The sequence below is a fragment of the Dryobates pubescens genome, chromosome 16 (assembly GCF_014839835.1).
Source record: "Dryobates pubescens isolate bDryPub1 chromosome 16, bDryPub1.pri, whole genome shotgun sequence".
NCBI classification, from domain to species: domain Eukaryota; kingdom Metazoa; phylum Chordata; class Aves; order Piciformes; family Picidae; genus Dryobates; species Dryobates pubescens.
In genome coordinates, this window is record NC_071627.1 from 19,373,569 (window position 1) to 19,394,701 (window position 21,133).

Consider the following 21,133-nt stretch of genomic DNA (forward strand, 5'->3'; position numbering starts at 1 on the left):
GTACACTGTGAAGCTAACAGCTAATAAAATAGTTATCCAGGAACATCAGAAGGCATTTTCCTTCCCTGACAGGCCTTCACTTCTACCAGCTAAGAGCAAGAGCACTTACAGCGACATCTAAAAGGACTTGCAAACATCACGAGACAAGCCATCTGATATTCCTCCACTAAAGTAGTCCTTTCTCCTGCACCCCCAGGAAGCTAACAAGGATAACCAAGCCTCCTGCCTCAGAAGGGGCAATTTGCTTACTTGTTTTTTCTCCCACTGGGTTTCCTCTGCAAAATTTTAGAGTCAGGATCAAGCATGTTGGTTCCCGGGGATGGAGTGTGGCAAACTTCTGGGGTGCAGTTCCTGCGCTGTGAAATGCTCACAACGTAACAGAGGCCACCCTGGGATCTGTCTCTGCAAACTCCCCCTTCACCTGCAGAGCAAACTGCCAAATGCTGGCCAGATTATGCCAGAATATACAGGTTGGAAAGCAAGCTTCCAATTCAAGGAGATACCAATGAGTGAAGTAATTCCTCTCTTCTTTTTCTTTGCCTACTTTCCCACCTTGTGCCCCTGCCATGACAGCCTACAGCTGGAAAAATGCCCCGAGAGCTCCATGTTATACTTACAGTGGATTATGCACTTTTTTCCCCCATTAGGAACAGAGTTCATCAAGTGCACTGATCCTGTAGTCCCAGCTGGAGGAAAACCATCAGACTGATAAGGGTGCTCTTAAATAGTAAGGGTTTTCCCCACAGCTTTTCTACCAGGTAACAATCGATGCTTTTTCCTGCTGGTACACAGAAAAAAGTTGTGGTTTAAAAAAAGCAGTGGTGAGGTTTTTTTCTTTCCAAGCAAGTTTTAACCTGTTATATCTAGCTGTTGCCAATTTCATCTTAGGTTGTAAGTCAGAACATCCAGGTGCAGAGCTTGCAGTTTAAGATGGTGGTTATCTGGAGATCTTCAGAAGCTCAGAGTGTTTTCAGTTTGCTGACCCTGCTGCCTTTCCACTTTTGTTCAAGATTCTGGATGAAATAATTGTTTCCACCTGTCCCAGTCAGGTCATGCCAGTAAGCAACAGAAAGGGTAAGTGTGGGCAGCTTGTTGGACAGAATGTCAAATTCAACAAATCAGGCATCTTTTTACCTCTGTTTCTTTTCACCTGGATACTTCTTCACCCACAGGGATTCAGAGGTGCAAACAGGCGATTGCTACAGCACACTAGGAAACCCTAGGCCTGTGGTCAGGAAGTGGAGTTAAAAAATAAGAAACCAGGAAACAGAAAAACAATCAGCTTATTCCAACTGATCCAAGATAACTAATTCTTCTGACCAAGTAATTCCAGAATTCTGTGGAGAACAGTATGAAAATCAAGGATAGTCAAAGGCTATTAGGATGCAATACTAGAGGGTAACATTCCTTAGGGAAGAGGGGGAAAAAAACCAAACAGTGAGCAGTCAAGCCTGCTCCTGCTGAGAGACCTTGCCCTGCTTCCAAATGACACAGAAGGGAAAGCTGCATCATAAACAATGAATCCAGAAACTGAAGGACAAGAAGCAGATGGAAAACAGCACTCACTGACTACTTCAGTAATCACCTGGTGAGGACATGCTAAGTACCTGTCTCTAAATCAGAAAAACAACAACCTTCCAGACAATTAGCAAGCTGGACAAGTCAGTTGAGAGAAGGCATTAAAACCATACTTTTGACAAGCTCCTTTTTTTCCCCCTGTGGCCTTATGTATCCTACCACCACAGCCCTTTTTTGAGAAGTGTTGGGTAAAAATGAAGCACCCATGCAAAAAAAAGTCCCCAAGAAACAATCCCAGCCACAGTACCCATAACTGCAGGGTAAAGCTGCAGTGCTCAGCCTGATTCTCCCTACCAGTTTCTCTCCTTCCCCACAGTGTGGCAAAGTTCTATGCTGTGGTTCCATGAAAACCCCATTGAGACTATCTGCAAAGGTCCCTAGAATTCTCTCAATCTACAAATAAAATGACCTCTCAAAGTAACTATGAGACTTGGCTCCTTAATGAAGGGATACATAATGGCACAATGAGATCTGTGACATCATCACCTAAGACCACTGCATCACATTGTTCCTGCATTGTTTCACAAGTTTCATATTTGTCTGCCATTTAGAAATTATTCTAATCAATTCTCACAACAGCTCTTCAAAGGTTAGTTCAGAAAACTGCTCCTTGCAGGAATTCAGACCCTTGCCATAAACATGCTTTAGGAATCACTGCTGAGCACCAGGCTGAACAATGCCCTAGAAATGCTGGACACAATGCAACCAGGATCCTTTGCTGAGTTCTGTCTGACCCAAAGCTTGCTCACTCTCCCACAGATCCCTGAAGATTGCCTCCTACTCTTCATTCTTTAGCATCATGACTTCAGGTGTCCATGCTCACACCATCTTTGGACACCACAGCAACAGAGGAATGGTGAGGAGCACACAGCTTTTTGAGCTATGAACCCAGATTGTACGCTGAGTTTGGAAAAAGGAAAAGCATGGAAAGAAGCAGTAAACCAAACCAAAGCTCCTTTGCTTCCAAGGGTTGGTTGAGCTTTTGTTTGGATTTTTTTTAAAACAGGTTTACACAAATACTTAATGAGGTAGAAGACTTCATTTCAGAATATCACATTCAGCTTTATTTAAAGAGCAACTTATCTGAAGTGTTCAATGTGCAAGTGACCACACACATACAGCATCACTTGCTCAGTCACAATCATGATGCCTGGAAGAGACAAAATTCATAAAATAAGATTTTGATAAGGGGCTTTAAAAACATCAGAAAGAGAAGGGAAAAGGAAGACATTGTGGAAGATCCAAGTTTGTAAAAGAGGCTGTATTTAGGAAGCAGCTTGGAAATACTGACAGTGGAGAGGGAAATAGGAAACAAATGAAGAATGACCAAATAAGCCAATAAATCTGAACTGGAAGAAAGAATTTTAACCAACTCCATGGAGGAGACAACAATGAGAATAGAGGAGGGACTGTTTACTAATGAGGTAGAGCAAAAAAAGGTAAACAAACTGTATAAGTCTCAACCAGGTTTGTCAACTGAGGTGGTGATTTTGGAAGAACAGGTCAGTGATGATATAAAAATCAAGGCACCAATGCAAGTCTAAGCACCAGCAGTTTTCTTAACACATAAAAAAAGAAACTTGTAGATGTGAAGCAATTAAGAACCTGCAAGATTTCAAAGAAAAACTTGTGATGAAAGCAGAGACCTCTAGTAGCAACTGAGAACTTGCTGAGGTGACAACTGACAAGGAAAGAGGGCACTACAGCCACAAGAACATATATGGTAGTTGTAGCTCACTTAATGCACTAGGCAGTGTAAATGAGGCAGACAGAGGGAATTAAGAATATGAGGTAAAGAAAAGCAAGAATTCAATTAGATGCCACAGCACATAGGCCTGAGTGGAATTCTGACAACCTTTGGTCAAGTCTGAAGCAAAGAGGAGAGCTCAAAACCAGTAGCCTTTGGCATGAATGGAAAAGGCAGAGGTAAGTTTTCCCAAGCAACTGAAATATAAACAGAACAGTCAGAAAGCAGAGGTGGGGGGAAATAATCACTTGCAATAAATGCTTCTGAGAAGTCAGGAGCAGGAATAAGCCCCTTCTTTCTAGCCTCACACATTTCTCATAATTTTTGGAGGTTCTGATTACTTGGCAACCACACAGAGAGACAACCAGGAAAGGTTCAGTGAGCCAGGACAACTAGGGGTGAACATATGAACAATCTTCCTAAACCAGTTTAGAATGCCCTGAGGAGACAAAGTACTTACAGGAGAAGGGAAAAAAACAACAACAATAAACCAAGGGGGAAGAACTGCAGACCACATGAACAGCAAGAACAGCACAAAAGGAGAGGAAACAGGAACCCCCAAGAGAAGAATCTTTTCAGTACCTAGACTCAGTTCGTAGCAGGGAGGGATTACAGCAATAAAGCTATGTACAATAAGACACTGTAGATACTCTTTCCTCTTTTTCTTTTCTCCACTCCTGATGAAATTGTTTTGCCTCAATAGTACTTTTTATTCTGAGGCACTTCTGTCCCAGGGTGAACTTGGGTTTGCAGTTCAGTGGCTGTGTGTTGATCCAAGTCCCATGCCATCTGAAAAGTTGACATGAAAGTTTCAGGCTCCCCCAGAGGCATACAGCTGCTTTGTGTGTCCAGGAACTCCTGCTAAATGATTTCTGCAATTCACCCAAACACCAGACATACCCCTAATGACAAGCAAGCAGCATTTGCAGCAACAGAAATACATGTCACTGAGAGTACAGCTGACCTCTATATGCCATACAAGACCTACTATAAAGCAATTTCTCAGCTTCATCTTAAACACACGGAGCTGCTGCAAAGCATAAGGTACTTGAGATGAATTCAGGAATAGCAGTGTAAAATCTAGTGTCATTTGACAACTAGGGGAACAGACTGGATAATATAATATCTTCATTTAACCTCAAACTTCTGGCATGTAGCTTCCTTGGAAAGCTGTTTATATCAGCAGAAGCTTGGCCTGATCTATAGTAGCTTAACAACCTCGCTACAATAACAACACTGATGAGCTGAGTTTGATTTTTATACTGCAGAGTATGTTCAGGCACAGCTTCAAAGCTCAGTTCAGCTGGAGTTAGATGATGCATTATTCACATGGATAGGCAAGACTCATGAAGATCTCTGCTCCATGAGAACGGCTGGAGACACAGCACCTCTAGTTTCAATAGAAAGGGGCTTAGATACAGTACAGTTGTGCTCAGCACAAACACTTAGATCTGAGCAGAAAATCTACACCTCTGCAAACTTCACAATTACACTAAGTAGCAAATGGGTGAAATGTAAAAGTATAACTCCCCATCTCTTCCCACAACACTCACAGATAACCTCCAGACTTGGAGGTCCCCAGATCAGCTACATTATCTGCCCGCTGGTGACAGAGGGCTGAAGCACTGAAGTACAAACAGAAGCCTAAGTTTAAATACTGAAAACTAACATCCTGCCATCATTCACAGGAAAAGAGCAGTTTACAATGAGGAGGTTTTCCATCACACAGGGAACTAGAGAGCTAACTATAAAAAAGAGGCTAACAGCCATCAGTAGTTTGTCACTACACCTATACAGAGTAAGTGACTATCAAAATCAGTCTGGAAAAGAAGATATCTGTGTACCAACAGCAGGTAAACTCTTAGTTTCATCAGCAATCTTCTCTTGAGATAACTCACAAGATGCAAAATAGCATTTGTGATTCATTTCAGGTGGAGATCTCATCTCAAGCTCCTTAAATTTGCGCTACAAATAGCTCCTATAACCGAGTACACCAAAATTCTCTTCCAACCCTCTCCATTCAGCTTCTTTCGAAGGAGCTGTGCTTACCTCCCTCATCTCTCAGAAACAGCTGCATTGCTGACCTTGTCCTGAGACCCCCAAGAGAGATCCAAGGAGAGTCCCTTTGGCTCAGGCTGCTCCAGTAACAATTATTTCCCCTACCAATGGGAAACCAGTCACAGTACCATCATACATAACAAGAACACTAAATAGCAACGAGAGCTGCAGCAGCAATTCATGCTATCAAATACATACACTGATGAAGGCTCAGCCAATTCAATGTGCTAAATGGACAAGCAAGACATTCTCTCCTCGAATAAAAATCTGGTTGATGTGGCGTGTGAACACCTGTTGATAATCCACCTTGGGCCGCCTTTTCTTCCGTGACTGGCTTCTTGCACGGGCGCCCCCAGCACTGGCACCCTCTGTGTGGGCAGTCCCGCTGCCCACATCAGCTTCACCTCTGGCAGCCAGATGCAAAGTGTCACCTGGCATCTTCTTTTCTCCGGCTCTGCCCAGGCGTTTCTGCCTCTCGCGCTCATCTTCTGCTCTCCCTCGTCCTGATCCAGCTTTCAATCCCAGCGCCTGAGAGTCCTTTGTCAGGGCTAGCTCCTCTGAAGCAGTCTTTGAGTCAGCTCCTTTCTTCGCTGAGGACTCCTGCAGTTTGAGTCTATCAAAGAGCTGTAAGAGAACATTTGTGTTTATCACTGTGTTCAGGAAAGCAGAGAGGCTGCTTGCTCAGCATTCCTATGGAGCATTTGCGTTTATGGTCCCGAATCAGAGCTCATAATGCACAAGCAGTGGAGAACCTTTCCCAGCAATGAAGACTTTGCTCTCTTGCCAAAGTCAAACAGTGACACAAAGTGAACAGATCTCTTGCATGTGCATGCGTGCACCAAGAAATTTAAGCTGGGGAGCAATACTGATGGGCAGTAGCATTCAGCTTTGGTCAGGAACAGAAAGGTACCATGCTTGTGTCCTCAGACAGGACAAGAACGCCTGTGACAAGGGGCCACCTCAAAGCAGGACATGAATCCCTGTAAGGGGCCTCAATCAGCAAGGAGTGTATGCTTGAAAAATTATGGACCTTTTGTGTTCCCCCAGACTGAAAGATGCCATGTGGGCATTTTGGGAAGTGAGAGGACCACAAACAAGAGACAAAGGCTATAGCAGCAGACCCAAAGCACCGTATGGACTCATTGATCTAAGAACACAGGGGGCTGCTTTTCATTCTGGCAGAGGGCAAACATTTACAAAATACTGACAAAAGAAAAGGATTCTCAGCCTGTCCCTTCCCAGCAACAGGATGGAAAGCCAGGCCCTGTGAGAGTGAGCTAAAGGAACAATGACAAGTTGATTATTTTTAACTGATCTTTAAAAAAGGAAGGGTGGGGTCTATCAGAAGAGATTTAAATGGCAGGAATCTGAAAGTAAATTCCTCACAATGAAACTGTTTAGAAGTTTTTGTGATGCTTCTCTGATGTTCAAAAGGCCCAGAGCTATGCCATTCAACAGGAACAGCCCTACCGCAGTTTTTCTCCTTCATTGTTCAGAAGTTCATCTATCATCTCCTCAGTTCTTAACTTCATAAACATCCTTTTTTGGTTTGTTTTGGGGGTTTTTGGTTTTTTTTGCAGCTGGATCCTACAAAGTGTCTTGCTTTGGTGCAAGATGAAGAATCTTGGGCTTCATAGCACCTAGAAGTTCAAGTGACCAAGGCAATGCACTGTGTCGTTGGCTGCAGACATAGACTGTTGGTCCATCAGTGTCAGCACCACAGCCAAGCTGCTTGGCAGGACAAGCATGGACTCTATCAGCCACAGGTGAAAAAAATCCACAGAACAAACACATCAAAAACCATGCACTGAGCTTATAGAAGGTCAGTATATTGCACTAAGCAGTGGCAGCAACTGTGATCTGAGAGTAGAAGCTCTAAAGTAGAACTTCTGTAACACTGAGCTATGGCCAAAGCACTTTAAAAAGATCAGGAAATCCGTTTTTTCCCCCCTCCCCAGTTATTTTGGAGTAATCTGTAATAAAAGAAGGTTAAACATTCAAATGTAAATATAATTTTCCAATCAATGCTCCACTTCTACTGCTTTGAAAAAGGAAATACTGGCAAAAGAAAAAGGAGATGGGTACCTACCCTGGTTAGTGTGAGCTGAGGCTCTGCATAGAAAGCTTTGCCCATTACTGGTTTCCTGTATGTCTCATCCACGTCTGTCAGGGCCTAGAAGATAACAGAAATGGAAAGGTCAAAATTAAAAGAAAACATAAGGAAGTTTTGGACTGTGTCACAGCACTATGAAATTATGTTCTGAGGGAAAACTCAAACTAGGACAAGCTGCGCTTTGGAGCTGGCTTCTTAATCATCTAAGTTGTACTGAGGTATAAAAGCAACAGCCAAGCCTAGCATCCATTCTGTACAACTTTCAAAATTCTTGTGAGCCTTGCCTGCAAAATCCTTTCCCCACACACCATTTCCAAACTTTCCACAGCTCCAGGCTCACAAATACTTAATAGCTGATTTTCTATCCATTCTCTTTAAGATCTTATGAGGTAGAACACAAGGAGAAGCTTTTGCCACTCACACCCCAGAAAAAAAAACCAACACAAGAAAAACACAATAGTAGTGGCTACCACTGTAAGATTGGATTTTACAGAGAAAACTTTGGAAGTTTCTGCTACTCTTCATATCACACCTTTCTGTGTTCTTATACAAACCTTTGGAGATGTTGGGAATTCTTCAAAGCTCCCCTCTCACCTAAAACCAATCTAAAATGGCGAGGCACCTCTTAGATGTAGCAATCCCACACCAAGCACCACTTACGCCTGAAAGCCAGCACTAACTGCCAGAGCGCATTAGCTTTATGAAACATGATTAACCTTCTCAAAATGTAGTTTGCTTACACCTGTTGCAAATTTCACATTTTCCATACAGCAGTTCTAAATAAAGGCTGGAAAAATAATTACCATATTCCAGAATTTGTCAAATGCAACCAAAAACCCTGTGCAGACTCCACGAAGCCCTTTGAAAGTGCGGATATGGACGTTGATTTTTACACCATCTCGGACACAGCGATGAAGTTCTCCCAGAGGGCTGCCTTCATGGACTAAAACAGAAAGAGAATCACTGGGCTTCAACACAATATAGTTAAAAGATAGATATAGATATACACATGCATATGTATGAATGAGATAAAGAAATCTACTCTGTGCAGAAGTATGGCAGATCTTGGTACAACGTCTTCACAGCAACAGAAATCAGAAGCCCTAGAGAAAAGCAATGGGCTGCAGTTGTAATCACTACCCCATCAAAACTCTTCTCACAGTGGGAGCAGCAAAGACTCTGGAAAACATGAAGGTTTTGCTTTCATAACCCACAGACAAATCAGCCTTAGCTGAAAAATCTCTTTGCTACATTCTAAAAAACAAACCCACACTAGGTATCAAATAGAAGTGGTTCAGAGAGCTCACACAGGCAGGGAGAGTTCTGCAGAGAAGACAAATGCCTAGTGAAGGCTACCTCAGTTTAGTTACCCTCTGTTAAGATAGTATTGTATCAAATGTGGTCCATTTCTTTTCAAGGAGATTTCTGAAACAATGACTCAAAGCTCTTCAACTAACTCAATTGGATCTGTTTAAATTGATGAAAATGGATTGTTTTAATTAGGACTTTCAGCAGCCAGCTGAATACCCTTCAAAGATGTACAAGTCTTTGGCACAGAAATAAAATGACTGTAAGCAGCTGCCACCAATGAAACCAACACTAAAGCACAGAAAAATGCTGCTTTTAGTCAATACAAACTCAAAGGAATTCAGTAAAACATAAAGCTTACCTGGCACACACAAGCCTTATCTGCACACTAGAGATCTCTGCAAGGGTAAATTACCTAGAGGGGTAGCTATTATTTACTTCACAACATCCACCCTCACCATGGCAAAGCTGTTACAGTGGTAAAATCACAGCTCCCCATTTGCTTGTGCAAACATAGCCCTGGGACTGCTGTACAATTCTTACTAAGAATCTAAAATCTCACACAGTTCTTCACACTCATTGAGTATATGAGTCAGAGATGATCTCTCTCCTTGTGCTTAAGGAACTACATTATCAAGGTTTGATTTGCACACTAGAAGATGAATCCTTGAGTGTAAAATGTCATCACATAGCAGCAGATCCTCAGCACTGGGCTGCGTGGCAAATCTTAGCCACAGCAGGGAAATCCAAAGCATTTTCCTCTGAAGTAACCTAATCACATTTATTTTTTTGAGATCTACTGTCTTCTTGTCAGCCCTCTCAATAAGGAGGTCTTTTCCAACCTTATTGATTCTATGATTCTCTCCAGGTGGTTTGCTGGAGAAAATTGCTGTCACATAAAGATAAGCTGTCTCAGTAGCCCTCAGCTTTGCTCGTGAGGAAGGCCTTTTCATGGGTCTCTGTGCCTTCTTCAGCCAAACTGATGACAAACTAACGTTCTGAATGCAGAGGTCCATCACAGGAACCCAGATAACACCATCACTACATCAGACTGATGCTATGAATCAGCCAACAGTATTTCTTATAACCAACCCTAAGAATTTGCAGCATCATTTTACATCCAGATCCTTTTTCCTATTTTAGAATCCAGTGTTCCCTTCACACAAGGGCTTTTAAAACTCTTTCTAAAAATCCAAGTACAGTCTATTTCCAACGACACCTTTGCATTAGGCCCGGTGGAAAACACCACTTCACAGCTCTACCAAATCTTCCCACTCTTCCCTGGTGTGTAAGGTTTTGGCTTCACCAGAGCAAGCCTCCAGCTTCACCTGAACAAAAAGGCAGGACACATCATCCCAAAAGTTTCCAACAATTTAACATCCATCTCTCTGAAAAAATAAAAACAGCCACACAAGGAATTTGTTCTCCCAACACATCTCCTGTGCAAGCATCAAAGCCTGCAATGACCCAGCTCTGCATGCAGCTAGGTTTGCCCATGGCTTTGGATGCTGTGAAGTACCAGTATTAACACTTTTTCAATCCACAGATAAAAGAGCAGCTGCCTCTTGTTTTGTACTCAACTCCAATCCTTAGTTGTATATAATAAGCACACGAATTCTGAAGAATGACTAGAAAACTACTGTAAGCCAGAGGGCAAGCACCCCAGGAGGGAGAAAACAAAAACCCAAACTCTGGTTAAATTCAGCCCCCTGCCCTCAGGGTAGACTTTATTAAGAGGCAAGATTTAAACAACATAAACAAGCAAAGCAAGTTAGAACAGTCAAAGCAGCTCAAAACACTATCAAAGGCCTTTCTGCAGTAACCACTTGCACAGGAGTTCTCTGCCCCTTGGTAAATGCAAAGTAATGATGAACAGTTTCTCCTGAACCTATCCAAAAGAGGCACCACTAAAGTAGCTTCCCTCCTACTTCCATGGCTACATGTGAAAATTTCCCTCATGACAGGGAAATTTTTGGCTCCATTTTACATCACTGATCCACTGCATTAAGGAGCACATTGTGCCTTGTCACAGCTGCCTGGCAGCACAGCATCACAGCTGCAGATCACAGCAAACCATGCATCACCATTACTTTCAAAGGCAGCTACCATCTTAGAATCCAAGTTTCAAATGCTGGCTCACCTGCAGTGCACAGGCCTCCTGTTTACTGGCAAAGCACACAATTATGGCTATAAATTATTCTTAAAACTCTCCAGACTGCTGAATAACACTTCCTAAGTCAGTTGTCTGTCTTCAAAGTCCATGCTGCCCAGCCCTACACTTCTGGATATTCAATGCATGCTCTCAATGGAAGCCTGTTATTTATTTGCTAGGCCACCATTAAAGTTCACTTTTACAGAGGTGTTTTTGTTCTTTTTTCCATTTCCATCACAGTAATCCAAACAGAGATATTTTATATTAAGATCCTAAATCAATAATTAAGGTTAACTTTTGGAAGCCCCACACCAACAGAACCTCTATACTTGAGCAGACTGCTGATTTGACATGGTATTTAGAATAGAATAGAATAGAATTAACCAGGTTGGAAGAGACCTTCGAGATCATCATGTCCAACCTATCATCCGACACCACCTAATCAACTAAACCATACAACCAAGCATCCTGTCAAGCCTCGCCCTGAACACCCCCAGCGTCGGCGACCCCACCACCTCCTCAGGCAGCCCATTCCAGTGGGCAATCACTCTCTCTGTGTAAAACTTCCTCCTAACCTCCAGCCTAAACCTCCCCTGACGCAGCCTGAGACGGTGTCCTCTTGTTCTGGTACTGGTTGCCTGGGAGAAGAGACCAACCTCTGCCTGTCTACAACCCCCCTTCAGGTAGTTGTAGAGAGCAATAAGGTCACCCTGCAGCACCTATGGCAATGAATACATTTTGGTGTCAGAAAGTTCTGCCCTGGGCATTCAGAATTGAACATTCTGGGCTTTGATGTTTTATGATATGTACATTAAGGTGATGCCAGTGACTAGAAGAGATACTTGGAGTCCTAAACCCAGTGTTTTTAACTAAGTGCACTAAAGCTACACCTCAATGCCATCTGAGTCTTGATGTAGATGCACGAGCTGCATCCCTTTACACATAGAGGCTATTACCCTGAGTGCATACATAAAGATATACAAGCAACTTGTACCATCATCAAGAGCTGATGAACTCAGTAACACACAGCTGTCATCCACCTCAATCCACTGTTCTACCATCATGTTACTAGAAATGCCAGCACTGTTTGTGTCCCTAGGATGCACACTCAGTAACCAAGATATAGCAGTGTGGTACAGACGCGTGTTGCAGTTATGATTTAACCAGAAGCTGGTCAGGCTCCAACCCCATCCCTGGTTTAAGAACAGAGCTTTTGAAAGCAGAGCAGTTTCTCATCCTTCTTCCTCAAAATCAAGAGGATGTATGTAACTAACCAAGTAACAGATGAGGATGTCAACGTAAGAAGTTCTGTGGAACACACTATTCCTCTTTTCTACACACAGTATTACAGTCTTACACCTCACACGCAAGTTACCATCTTCCACCCGAAGTCCGTCAATCCTTCTGAGCAACGCACACCCTGCCGTCACCCAACCACTTCCTCCTAACTGCTCTAAACCGCATCCCAACCCCACATCCGGGCCCAGCCCGCATCCCTCCACCTCACCTCAACCCCGCACCCAGGGCGGGCCCAGCCCACGCCCTCACACCCTCCGACATTCCTCTACCCTCAGGCCGCTTCCTCAACCCATACTCCAACCCCCACCACTCTCCCCTTACCCACCCCAGCACCCTTCAAGCTGTCGCCTCTCCCCACCTCCCCTCCAGCCGGGCCGCGCTCCCTCAGGCCGTTCTCCCGCCCGCGCCCTTACGGGGCATCCTGGTGAGGACGTTGCGCGGCGCTCGCCGGCGCCGGGCCGCTGTGCCGCCCTCGGCTGCCTCCTGCTCGGGGCCCGCGTTCACCATGAGGCTGCGGAGGCGCTGGATGCGCTCGGGATCGGCGGCGGGCGGGCCGCGGCGGGCGGCGCGGGAGGCGGAGGGGCCGCGGCGGGAGGGAGCGGCACGACGACCGCGCGGGCGGAGCAGGCCGCGCTGGAAGCTCTCGTACTCGGCGAGGTTGTTGAAGCAGGGCGCGGCGGGGAAGGGGAGCGGCGTGTTGGCAGAGTAGAGAGCCAGCAGCGGGTCGAAACGGCTGGAGCTCACATCCAGGCGGCTGGGGCTGGGGGAGCGCTCGGCCCCCGGCCGGCGGCGCCGCTGCTCCGCGCCTCCCGCAGCCCCTTCGTCCTCCTCCATGGCAGGCTGCGGGCAGCGGCCCAGCCCGCCACCGCCAGGGGCCGCTACCGCACCGCCCGGCGAGTCCCCGCGGGCCCGCCAGCTAAGGAAGGTCCGGGCGGCGCGGCAAGGACAGCACGGGGAGGGGAGGCCGCGGAGCACCGCCCGAGACGGGCTCCGAGAGGTGGAGCTGCTCCGCCCACGGCATGACAGGGAAGACACACCGGCAAAGCAGATCCTCCGGTATTGGTGTGGCTTCCCTCGTGGCTACATCTGAAGTTACGGTGCAGCTCCACCTCTGGTCGCTGTACTGAGGCCTTCCCCTGCAGCCCCCCGCGGAGCGCCCCCGGCTCTTCTGGGAGTGCTGCCCCGAGCAGGGACCAGAGGCCACCTTGCCTGGTCCCCAAGCAATGACACGGCTCCTGCGCAAAAGGTGGTTGCGATGTAATTTGCCTTTTAAAACGTGGTTGCGATATTATTTCCGGTTTAACCTGTAAAAGGTTATACAGTGCAGAAACGTTTCTCAGAAGAATGCAGGGCAACTGTTTTAATGCTGCAGAGTGGTTTTACTGTAGCGGATTCCACCATCCACCACTAACCTTTCCTAACGGGTTCCTATACACTTAATGCTTCCTGTTACAGCAACAGGAGAGGCTGTGGACCAGCTTCAGAGGAAACACCTATTTCTTCTGTGGGTCACAGTATGGGGCTTCTGCAGCTACAGAAACAGGACACAGGTGCTGTGTGCCACTAACACCAGTTTGCTTCCTGAACTTTGAGAAGATTTCCCCTACAAAGTCACATACGACTTTTCATGCATGAGGGTACCAGGAGGAGTAAATTTCTCTGTCATTTACATTAATACAAATTAAAAGTCATGGCTGTACACACAATTTCTATCTTGGTTTAAAGGTCTGCATCCATATATAAACAGGTATGTTTACTTATTACATACTATTGTAAGGATGAGTGAATTAGAAAACACTCTGAGGATCAAAGACCTAATACAGATACTTTTTTTTATACACACACAATGTATGTACATTCTACAATACATTTATGTATCAAGTAGTCATAATACATATGATCATAACCCTACATATACTTGAGACACAGTCTCCAGCTGCACCAGGGGAGGTTTAGCCTGGATGTTAGGAAGAAGTTCTTCCCAGAAAGAGAGATTGGCCATTGGAATGTGCTGCCCACAGAGGTGGTGGAGTCACCATCACTGGAGGTGTTTAGGAAGAGACTGGATGGGGCACTTGGTGCCATGGTTTAGTTGATTAGATGGTGTTGGGTGATAGGTGATATTAATATATTAACATCCAAGCATGAATCATATTTGCCACTTTTTTTTTTTAATCTTTACTCATGCTGCAAAATCCAAAAGTTATCACCTCTGGAACAGTTGCTTTAATATATAATGTCCAAAGTCCAACACCAGATAATCATAGATGACACTTCAAAGTCATCTAAACGATATTTGTGTTTACAAGACAAAATCCCCAGACAGATAGACAGGAAGTTCTTGGTGGTGCAATGAGTCATTCAGAATCATGCTCTCACCCTCATCTCCTCTTCCTGGGAATTACACAGCCCATTCTACAGACTCAAAATGAAATGCATGCTGTTATTGCATGTACTTAACTGCAGGTATTAGCACACAGCAGTAGAAAGGAAGCCCTGTGCTATTATGAATGCACAGACTCAGTGTTTTTTCTCAGAAAGAAATTACAAAGTAGTCAATTACATCACTACCTCTTTAGTGATTAAAAAAAAAACACCCAAACCTCCAAAATATACATCTTCTTAACATGTAAATTCTTCTTGAGGGAAGAAAACAGGGAACAGAGAGTAGGCTGCTACACAAATTCCTGGGAAACTAACGCAGTACACTTCTTCAGTCACATTTGATCCTTGCTTTCCATTTTTATGGCCAATCCCAACTGCTGACTATCTCTCCCTTAGCAACAGCCTGCCCTATTACTGTTCTAGCACCATGATTTGGAAACCACTGTGGTTAAAAGGAGTAAAAGTATCCTTATAAATACCCCTTATACCATGATAGTTGTATTTCTGTACTGAAATAGGTTGTTTCCCCAGCATTGCTACCTTCCACTTAACTGCACAGCAGGAGATAACTTCTCAGGCTACAGATGATGACACCACAGTGTCTACCCATGTCCTAACAAAATTCATGTCTGTACTGTAGCTTTATGGTTAACTGCACTGCTTGGAACTTCAACCAAGTAGTAGTCCCAGGAATGAGAAAAGCCAACTAATAAACAGAGCAGGGAATAAATTATTGTTATTTTATTATTTTTAAAAAGTATAAAACCCCTGCACATTTGACAAGGGCTTTGAAAATCAATCACAGGAAACTGTTGGGCTACCCCATTTCCTTCCTGTGAGAATCAGAGATACCAGGCAGTTGAACAATTTGTCACTGAACACACTGGCCTTGAGATTTAACACTAAATGTCAATTGCAGTATTCTGGTCCATCTCACTTGAAACTAAAGTCAAGAATTACTTTCTCCTTTGCTGTTAACTGTTCAATGATGCAAACTTGTTTATACTTGGGCAGTTCAGCAGAATACCTCATGGTTTAAATGCTATAGAAATGCACAAAATGTATGGGTGCTTTTACTACAAATATGCAAGTACAAGGAAGGAGCAGTCTTAATTTATAAGGAGATCTGAACATTCAAAAGATTATGTGATTGTAGATTTTCCATATGGGCATATCCTTGTGTGTGAGACAACATACCAGTGTCTTTTTTTCAGGGGACAACAGTGCTAAAACCAACTCAGCTGTTGCAGCCAGGTACAAGTTAACCCTGCCAGACACTCCTCACTTGTCAGCAACCCAAGCAGAACAAAATGTAAACTACCAGTCAATGCTCATTAGAGGTATCAGCTATCCTCAGACAGAATCTCAGGATATTCCTCCCAGAACTGGTCCCCAATAATGTCACAGTGCAGGGGAACAACTTTAGTCTTAGCCCGGGTCACTTCAACTTCCTTCTCTTCTGCTTCCTTTGGCAGTTTTGTTTTCTTAGTCACGACTTCATTAATCTGAAAATACAGTTGACACATTAGCAGACATGCAGGACTCCAGAGGGGATTCACAAATGGACAAGAAGCAAAGCTACAACAAAAGCAACTACCAATCATATGGCATACCACAGAATTTGAACACTGCGTCTTTTGAAAGAGAGTCAATTCTCAAATCAAAGACTAACACACAAGCAGTTGAAACTGTGTGACATCATCACATGGCTTGAAGAAATTATCTGCCAATTCATATAACTGCTTGCAAGTGTTCTTGAATAAAGTACAACATCTAATCTGGAGCTAAAGCAAATGAGAAACCTCAGAAATGTCTACAATTAACAAAAAACAACCAAACAAAAAGCATAAAAAACAAGTGGAATATGTTTTCAGGGATCCTCGTAACACAAAACACACATAGTCAGTACAAGGGTGGTGAGATGTTGGAATAGGTTGCCCAGAGTGGTTGTGGAGGTGTTTAAGGCCAGACTGGATGAGGCCTTGGGCAACCAAGTCTAGCTGAGAGGCATCCCTGCCCATGGCAGGGGAATTGGAGTAGATGATCTCTGAGGTCCCTTTCAACCTAAGCCATTCTATGATATTTCTAGCTAAGATCTTATAGTACAGAAGGACACTAAGGTCATAAACATTTATGATTTTCTGGGGTCTCATCTCATACAAAATACAGGATAGGAATTTCTTTCACTAATTCTGTATCAATGATGTAATCCTAGCATGAACATTTGCAAGTTACCATTAAAAAGAATTCCCCACTAATAGCTGCAATCCTTAGCATGCCCCTTTACAGAAATAGAAAAAGAGTAAAACCATACTATGAGCTTGAGCTACTTTGCTGAACAGAAGTAATTCCTTTGCAGTGGAAATACTTGGAATCTAGTCCTGTGAAGTGCCTGGCAGAGACCCTGATTTATCAAATTGACAACAGTCATTAAAATGTAATTTTTCAGGAAGCAGAATACTTCCTTAATTGTCAAAGCTGGTAACACTAGGGAGCCAACTGTATGATTCATTATACACGGGAGATTTATCTATCAAATACATCAGTCTTATGAAATTCTACATATACATTGGCATTAGTTGATTAACATTTTGCCTCAACAGTCCCAGTTCAGATCTGAGCTAGACATCACTGACTAGACTTTCTACTGTGCTCACAGACACAAGCATCAAAAAAACACCTGCAAAACAATTAGTCATCATACACATCCTTATGTGGTAACTATGGTTAGTTTTCAAATACATTTATCCATAGACTTGTGTAGCTTGTAACATCACAGTGCACCTATTTAAACACAAGCATGAAGCATGTGGTAATACAGTTTTTTACCTTCTGCCATATTAAGACAGTTCCTTTTCTATACATCAAAGGTTCATTGTTGTAATTGATGTTGAATTCAGAAAACAAGATTTCATTCTTATCTCCAGCCAAAGTACCCTGAGAGCAAATTAGAAGTATAGAAAACAAATAAACAAACTGAATCATTAGGGTAGAAGACGGCTGAATATTGACATTAAGACAGTTTTTTCACCTTTACATTACAAGGGTTAATTATCTCTCCCAACAGAAGAACTACTGCCAAATGAAGATAGTAAAAGTAGAGAGGCTTTTTATTACATTTTCAAGACAAATAGAAGAAATTCAGCAGACTCCAGGAGAAAACAGAAATATCTGCTGAAGTTTGCACAATGAGACAAAATACTACAGAAGGGACTAGAAAGAAATAGCAGCTGAATCCTGCTACTGTACTTAGTGCATAAGGATACTGGACATTTACATGATGTTTCTCTCTGAACTTGCTAACTAAGAAATTAAAATTCTGCCAATATTGGACAAGAAATATACTATTTGCTAATTGTACTGACACAGAGACAATTCAAGAAGTTGTTGAATCTACAGCCACAGAATTATTATAAGAACACAAGCCAAACAGTGCTGCTGGGGAAGCAAGATTCCAGTTTGCAAATCTTAACTACTTTCTTTGTAGCTGGAAAAAAAACATGACCTGAAGAGACTCTTACCTGGAGCCTATCCTGTGCTTGCACTGGTGTCAAACCACTTCGCTGTACAAGCATCCAAAACACTGTATTATAAAGGTTATTAATATGGCCTACAGAAAAAAAAAAGAGTGAGAAAGAGTATTTAGTAGAATGATTACTAAGGAAAAAAACCAGCTTTGTTTCCAGAATTGTATCCAAGAAACAGCCAGGATTAAAGAGGAGTTAATAGTATCAGTTGCTAGAGAAGATACAATCTTTCTGATCAATTTTGAAGGTACTGCTTATGGGAAGAATGACTACAAGATACATTTCATTATAACTCTGAAAAGGCAGTGCAGAGCATGAAGGGCATTTACATGTAAAATAAATTATCTTTATTTGAGCAGCAGGGACTAGGTACTAAACAAAGCCTGGAAAGAAAATCCAATGGTCTATTCTAGTATGGAAGATAGAGCACTTTTGATTGCTACATGGTGTGAATTTGAACACTCACATCTCTTCACCAGAGATTATTACCTTGGCTAAACAAATGTGGGGCACAGAAAATAATAGATTCAGTTTATTTATAATTCTAATGTTTTCTGTATTGAATTCACTCCCAGAATGTAACAAATCTAACTACAGCCCAAAGACTCATAATTTCAGCCAACATTCTGTGTTCATATAAAGCCCAATATGATTGAAATGTTATGTATTTAAAACCACCACCCTGTCTGCTGTTCTTTCCCTGGTACCTACATACAAATACACTTGCACTAAATGCATTTCCATTTGGAGAGGAAGAAAACTAAGGGCACAAATCTCCATTTTTAAGAAATGCTTACAATCTGCTTGTCTCCAGCTCAGGTAGTCCTTTAAATTTTGGTTGCTGGGATACAACACAATTCGTCCATCAAAGCCTGGTGGGTACAGAAGCTGCTGGTCCTTGAAGTAATCCTTCCAATAAAAAACGTAACTTGAGGCAAACTGGGAGACCACATGGGTCATGAACTTACTTGCAAACACAAAGCAAAAGGAAAAAAGAAAGAAATATGTATTACTATGTATCTGTGATTATCTGAGTTATCAGTAAGTCTGGTGGAGGGCAGCATTTCTTAAATAATGGACTAACAGAGCAGCAACAGCATAGTCTTTGAAGAACAGAAGTACTGAGAATCAAGTGAAAGAGATTTGGTGTGGTAACATTTTGTTAAAACATCATTTGCTTTATCAAAACTTTTTAAAAACTCTCTGCACCACTGAGCATATTTTCCTGAAAGATCACATGCAAAGAGTTCATATGAAGAACCTCAACTAACTGTCATGTGTGCATCCAAATACAGTCCTACTTCTGTGTGCAAAATAAAGGCAAATCTAAAGAATTACAGTGATGTTAAAAACAAGTTCACTTCCATATCAAAGCAGCTGTTACCTTGCTCTTCTTTTAAACCATCTACTCTTCTTCTTGAAAACAAAACTATATTCATCACTCTGTCCATAAGCAATAGCAATATCCTCCAATTCTTGCATCACTGTCTGGGCACACCGGGTCATCAGTTGAAGAGCACGCTCATCATTCGGTTTTTTGAACTCATGCTGCTCAGAGAACCTTTAAAACAAAAGTGGTTGAGTAAGAATCCCTTAAAAAGCTACTAAAATAAAAATCCATTCATTTTCCTCACATATTGATTTCCAGCATCCTGGCACAAACACAATACTGATACAGACATCCCTCCAGGTATGAAAGGTAGTAACAAATAGCTCTTTTTATACACTCTGCATAACTCATTCTCCTTCCCATCAGTATCTCACACTAACCAGTCTTGCAAAATGACTGGTTTCCATATTTCATTTGGAAAAGTGTGACAAATACTACTTTTTCTAAACTCACTTTCTCCAGGGGCTTATTGTATTCTCAGTCCAGTTAAGGGCAACATTATCAATGAATTTGTCAAAACTTGAGAGCTTTACCAGAGCAAGAGATCAAATCTCCAGCAAAAATGTGTCACTGACCAGTCTCTCGCTCGAGAGAACTGTGCTCTTATTTATCCCAAAGAAAGGTGAATGTCATATGGCCGCTGATTCCAAACGCAAACAAATATCCCTGTATACCAGCTGCTGACCTTCCCCCGGCACACCCAAGGCATTGGTATATCACTTCCCTACCATCCTGCCGAAGGCACGGTTCTGAAGCCGCCCGTGGCTCTTGAAAACAAACACCCGCAGTAACTTGGAGAGGCTGAGTTAAAGGTTCGTGTGGATTGGGGAAAAGAGGTTTAGTAACCACAGCCCCTGCTGAATTCACGCAGGGAACAGCCAAAACCGCAAAAACAGCAAGGCACCAGCCGGGATCCCTCTTCCCACGACAGCACTCGGAGCTCGCATCCTCAGCGCCATGAGGCCGCTGAAACTTCTACCAAAGGACTAGTCGCACCCAGCCCGGGCTCCGCAGTACCCCAGCCCCAGATGCTTCCTCACGGGCCCCACCATACCCAGCCCGTCCTTCCTCCCGCCCGCTGAGGCGTCGCCATAGCAACCACAGCGCTATAAGTGCCCCAGCCATTGGCTGCCCGCCCGGCCTTCACCTGTGGAAGTTGCGGCCGTCCAGCCGGACCACGATCCAGCAGTTGGGCAGACAGGTGTCATCCGCCTCGAAGTCCCGCACGTACTCGAACTTACTTTTCGCCATGGAGAAGAGGCGACGGCGGCCGCACACGCAGGGCGCCCACCACCCGCTCCCCGTAGTGATGGCCGATGCAGCCCGCCAACAGCCCAGCATGGCCAGGGCGGAAGCGGAAGCGGCAGCGGCAGGCCGTTCTGGGCGCCTTGGCGGACCTCTCTGTGGTTGCAGCGGGCCCCGCGGCTGGTGGCTGGCGCGCGGCGGCTCTGCCAGCGGTCCCCATGGCGGCCGTGCTGTGCCGCCGGGGCACGAGGAGGGATCGGTGCGCGGCGGTTGGCGGACGACTGCGCGAGGCCGCGGCGAGCGTTGGCCCAACGTCCGCAAGCGGCAACCG

The 21,133-nt window shown here is 43.8% G+C and overlaps 2 protein-coding genes across 3 annotated transcripts; both read right to left on the bottom strand.

Annotated features, from left to right (window-relative positions):
• Positions 1 to 5,499: 5,499 nt before the first annotated feature.
• On the bottom strand, positions 5,500 to 13,109 carry LSM11 (LSM11, U7 small nuclear RNA associated). The gene is made up of 4 exons (XM_009904679.2): positions 12,669 to 13,109; positions 8,300 to 8,439; positions 7,473 to 7,556; positions 5,500 to 6,007 (listed from the first exon to the last, which is right to left on the bottom strand). Exons 1-4 carry the CDS (start codon positions 13,087 to 13,089, stop codon positions 5,603 to 5,605), a joined length of 1,050 nt encoding a protein of 349 aa, XP_009902981.2. The 5' UTR covers positions 13,090 to 13,109; the 3' UTR covers positions 5,500 to 5,602.
• A 2,776-nt stretch (positions 13,110 to 15,885) lies between these two features.
• On the bottom strand, positions 15,886 to 20,898 carry THG1L (tRNA-histidine guanylyltransferase 1 like). 2 transcript variants are annotated; one of them, XM_054168574.1, is made up of 6 exons: positions 20,705 to 20,898; positions 19,552 to 19,728; positions 18,965 to 19,134; positions 18,162 to 18,250; positions 17,470 to 17,577; positions 15,886 to 16,145 (listed from the first exon to the last, which is right to left on the bottom strand). In XM_054168574.1, the coding sequence occupies exons 1-6, from the start codon at positions 20,896 to 20,898 to the stop codon at positions 15,984 to 15,986; spliced, it is 900 nt and encodes a 299-aa protein (XP_054024549.1). In that variant the 3' UTR covers positions 15,886 to 15,983. The 2 variants fall into 2 exon arrangements, with proteins under 2 accessions (XP_054024549.1, XP_054024550.1); XM_054168575.1 differs by lacking the exon at positions 20,705 to 20,898 and having other exon boundaries at positions 18,965 to 19,039; positions 19,552 to 19,618.
• Between the last annotated feature and the right edge of the window lie 235 nt (positions 20,899 to 21,133).

Coding starts and splice junctions, on each gene's coding strand:
- LSM11 (XM_009904679.2), bottom strand. CDS start 13,089: ATGGAGGAGGACGAAGGGGCTGCGGGAGGCGCGGAGCAGCGGCGCCGC. Junction 7,557..8,299: donor TTGACAAATTCTGGAATATG/GTAATTATTTTT, acceptor GTTATCTTCTAG/GCCCTGACAGACGTGGATGA. Junction 6,008..7,472: donor CTCAGCTCACACTAACCAGG/GTAGGTACCCAT, acceptor GTTCTCTTACAG/CTCTTTGATAGACTCAAACT.
- THG1L (XM_054168574.1), bottom strand. CDS start 20,898: ATGCTGGGCTGTTGGCGGGCTGCATCGGCCATCACTACGGGGAGCGGG. Junction 19,729..20,704: donor GACGGCCGCAACTTCCACAG/GTGAAGGCCGGG, acceptor TTTGTTTTAAAG/GTTCTCTGAGCAGCATGAGT. Junction 19,135..19,551: donor TGGTTTAAAAGAAGAGCAAG/GTAACAGCTGCT, acceptor TGTGTTTGCAAG/TAAGTTCATGACCCATGTGG.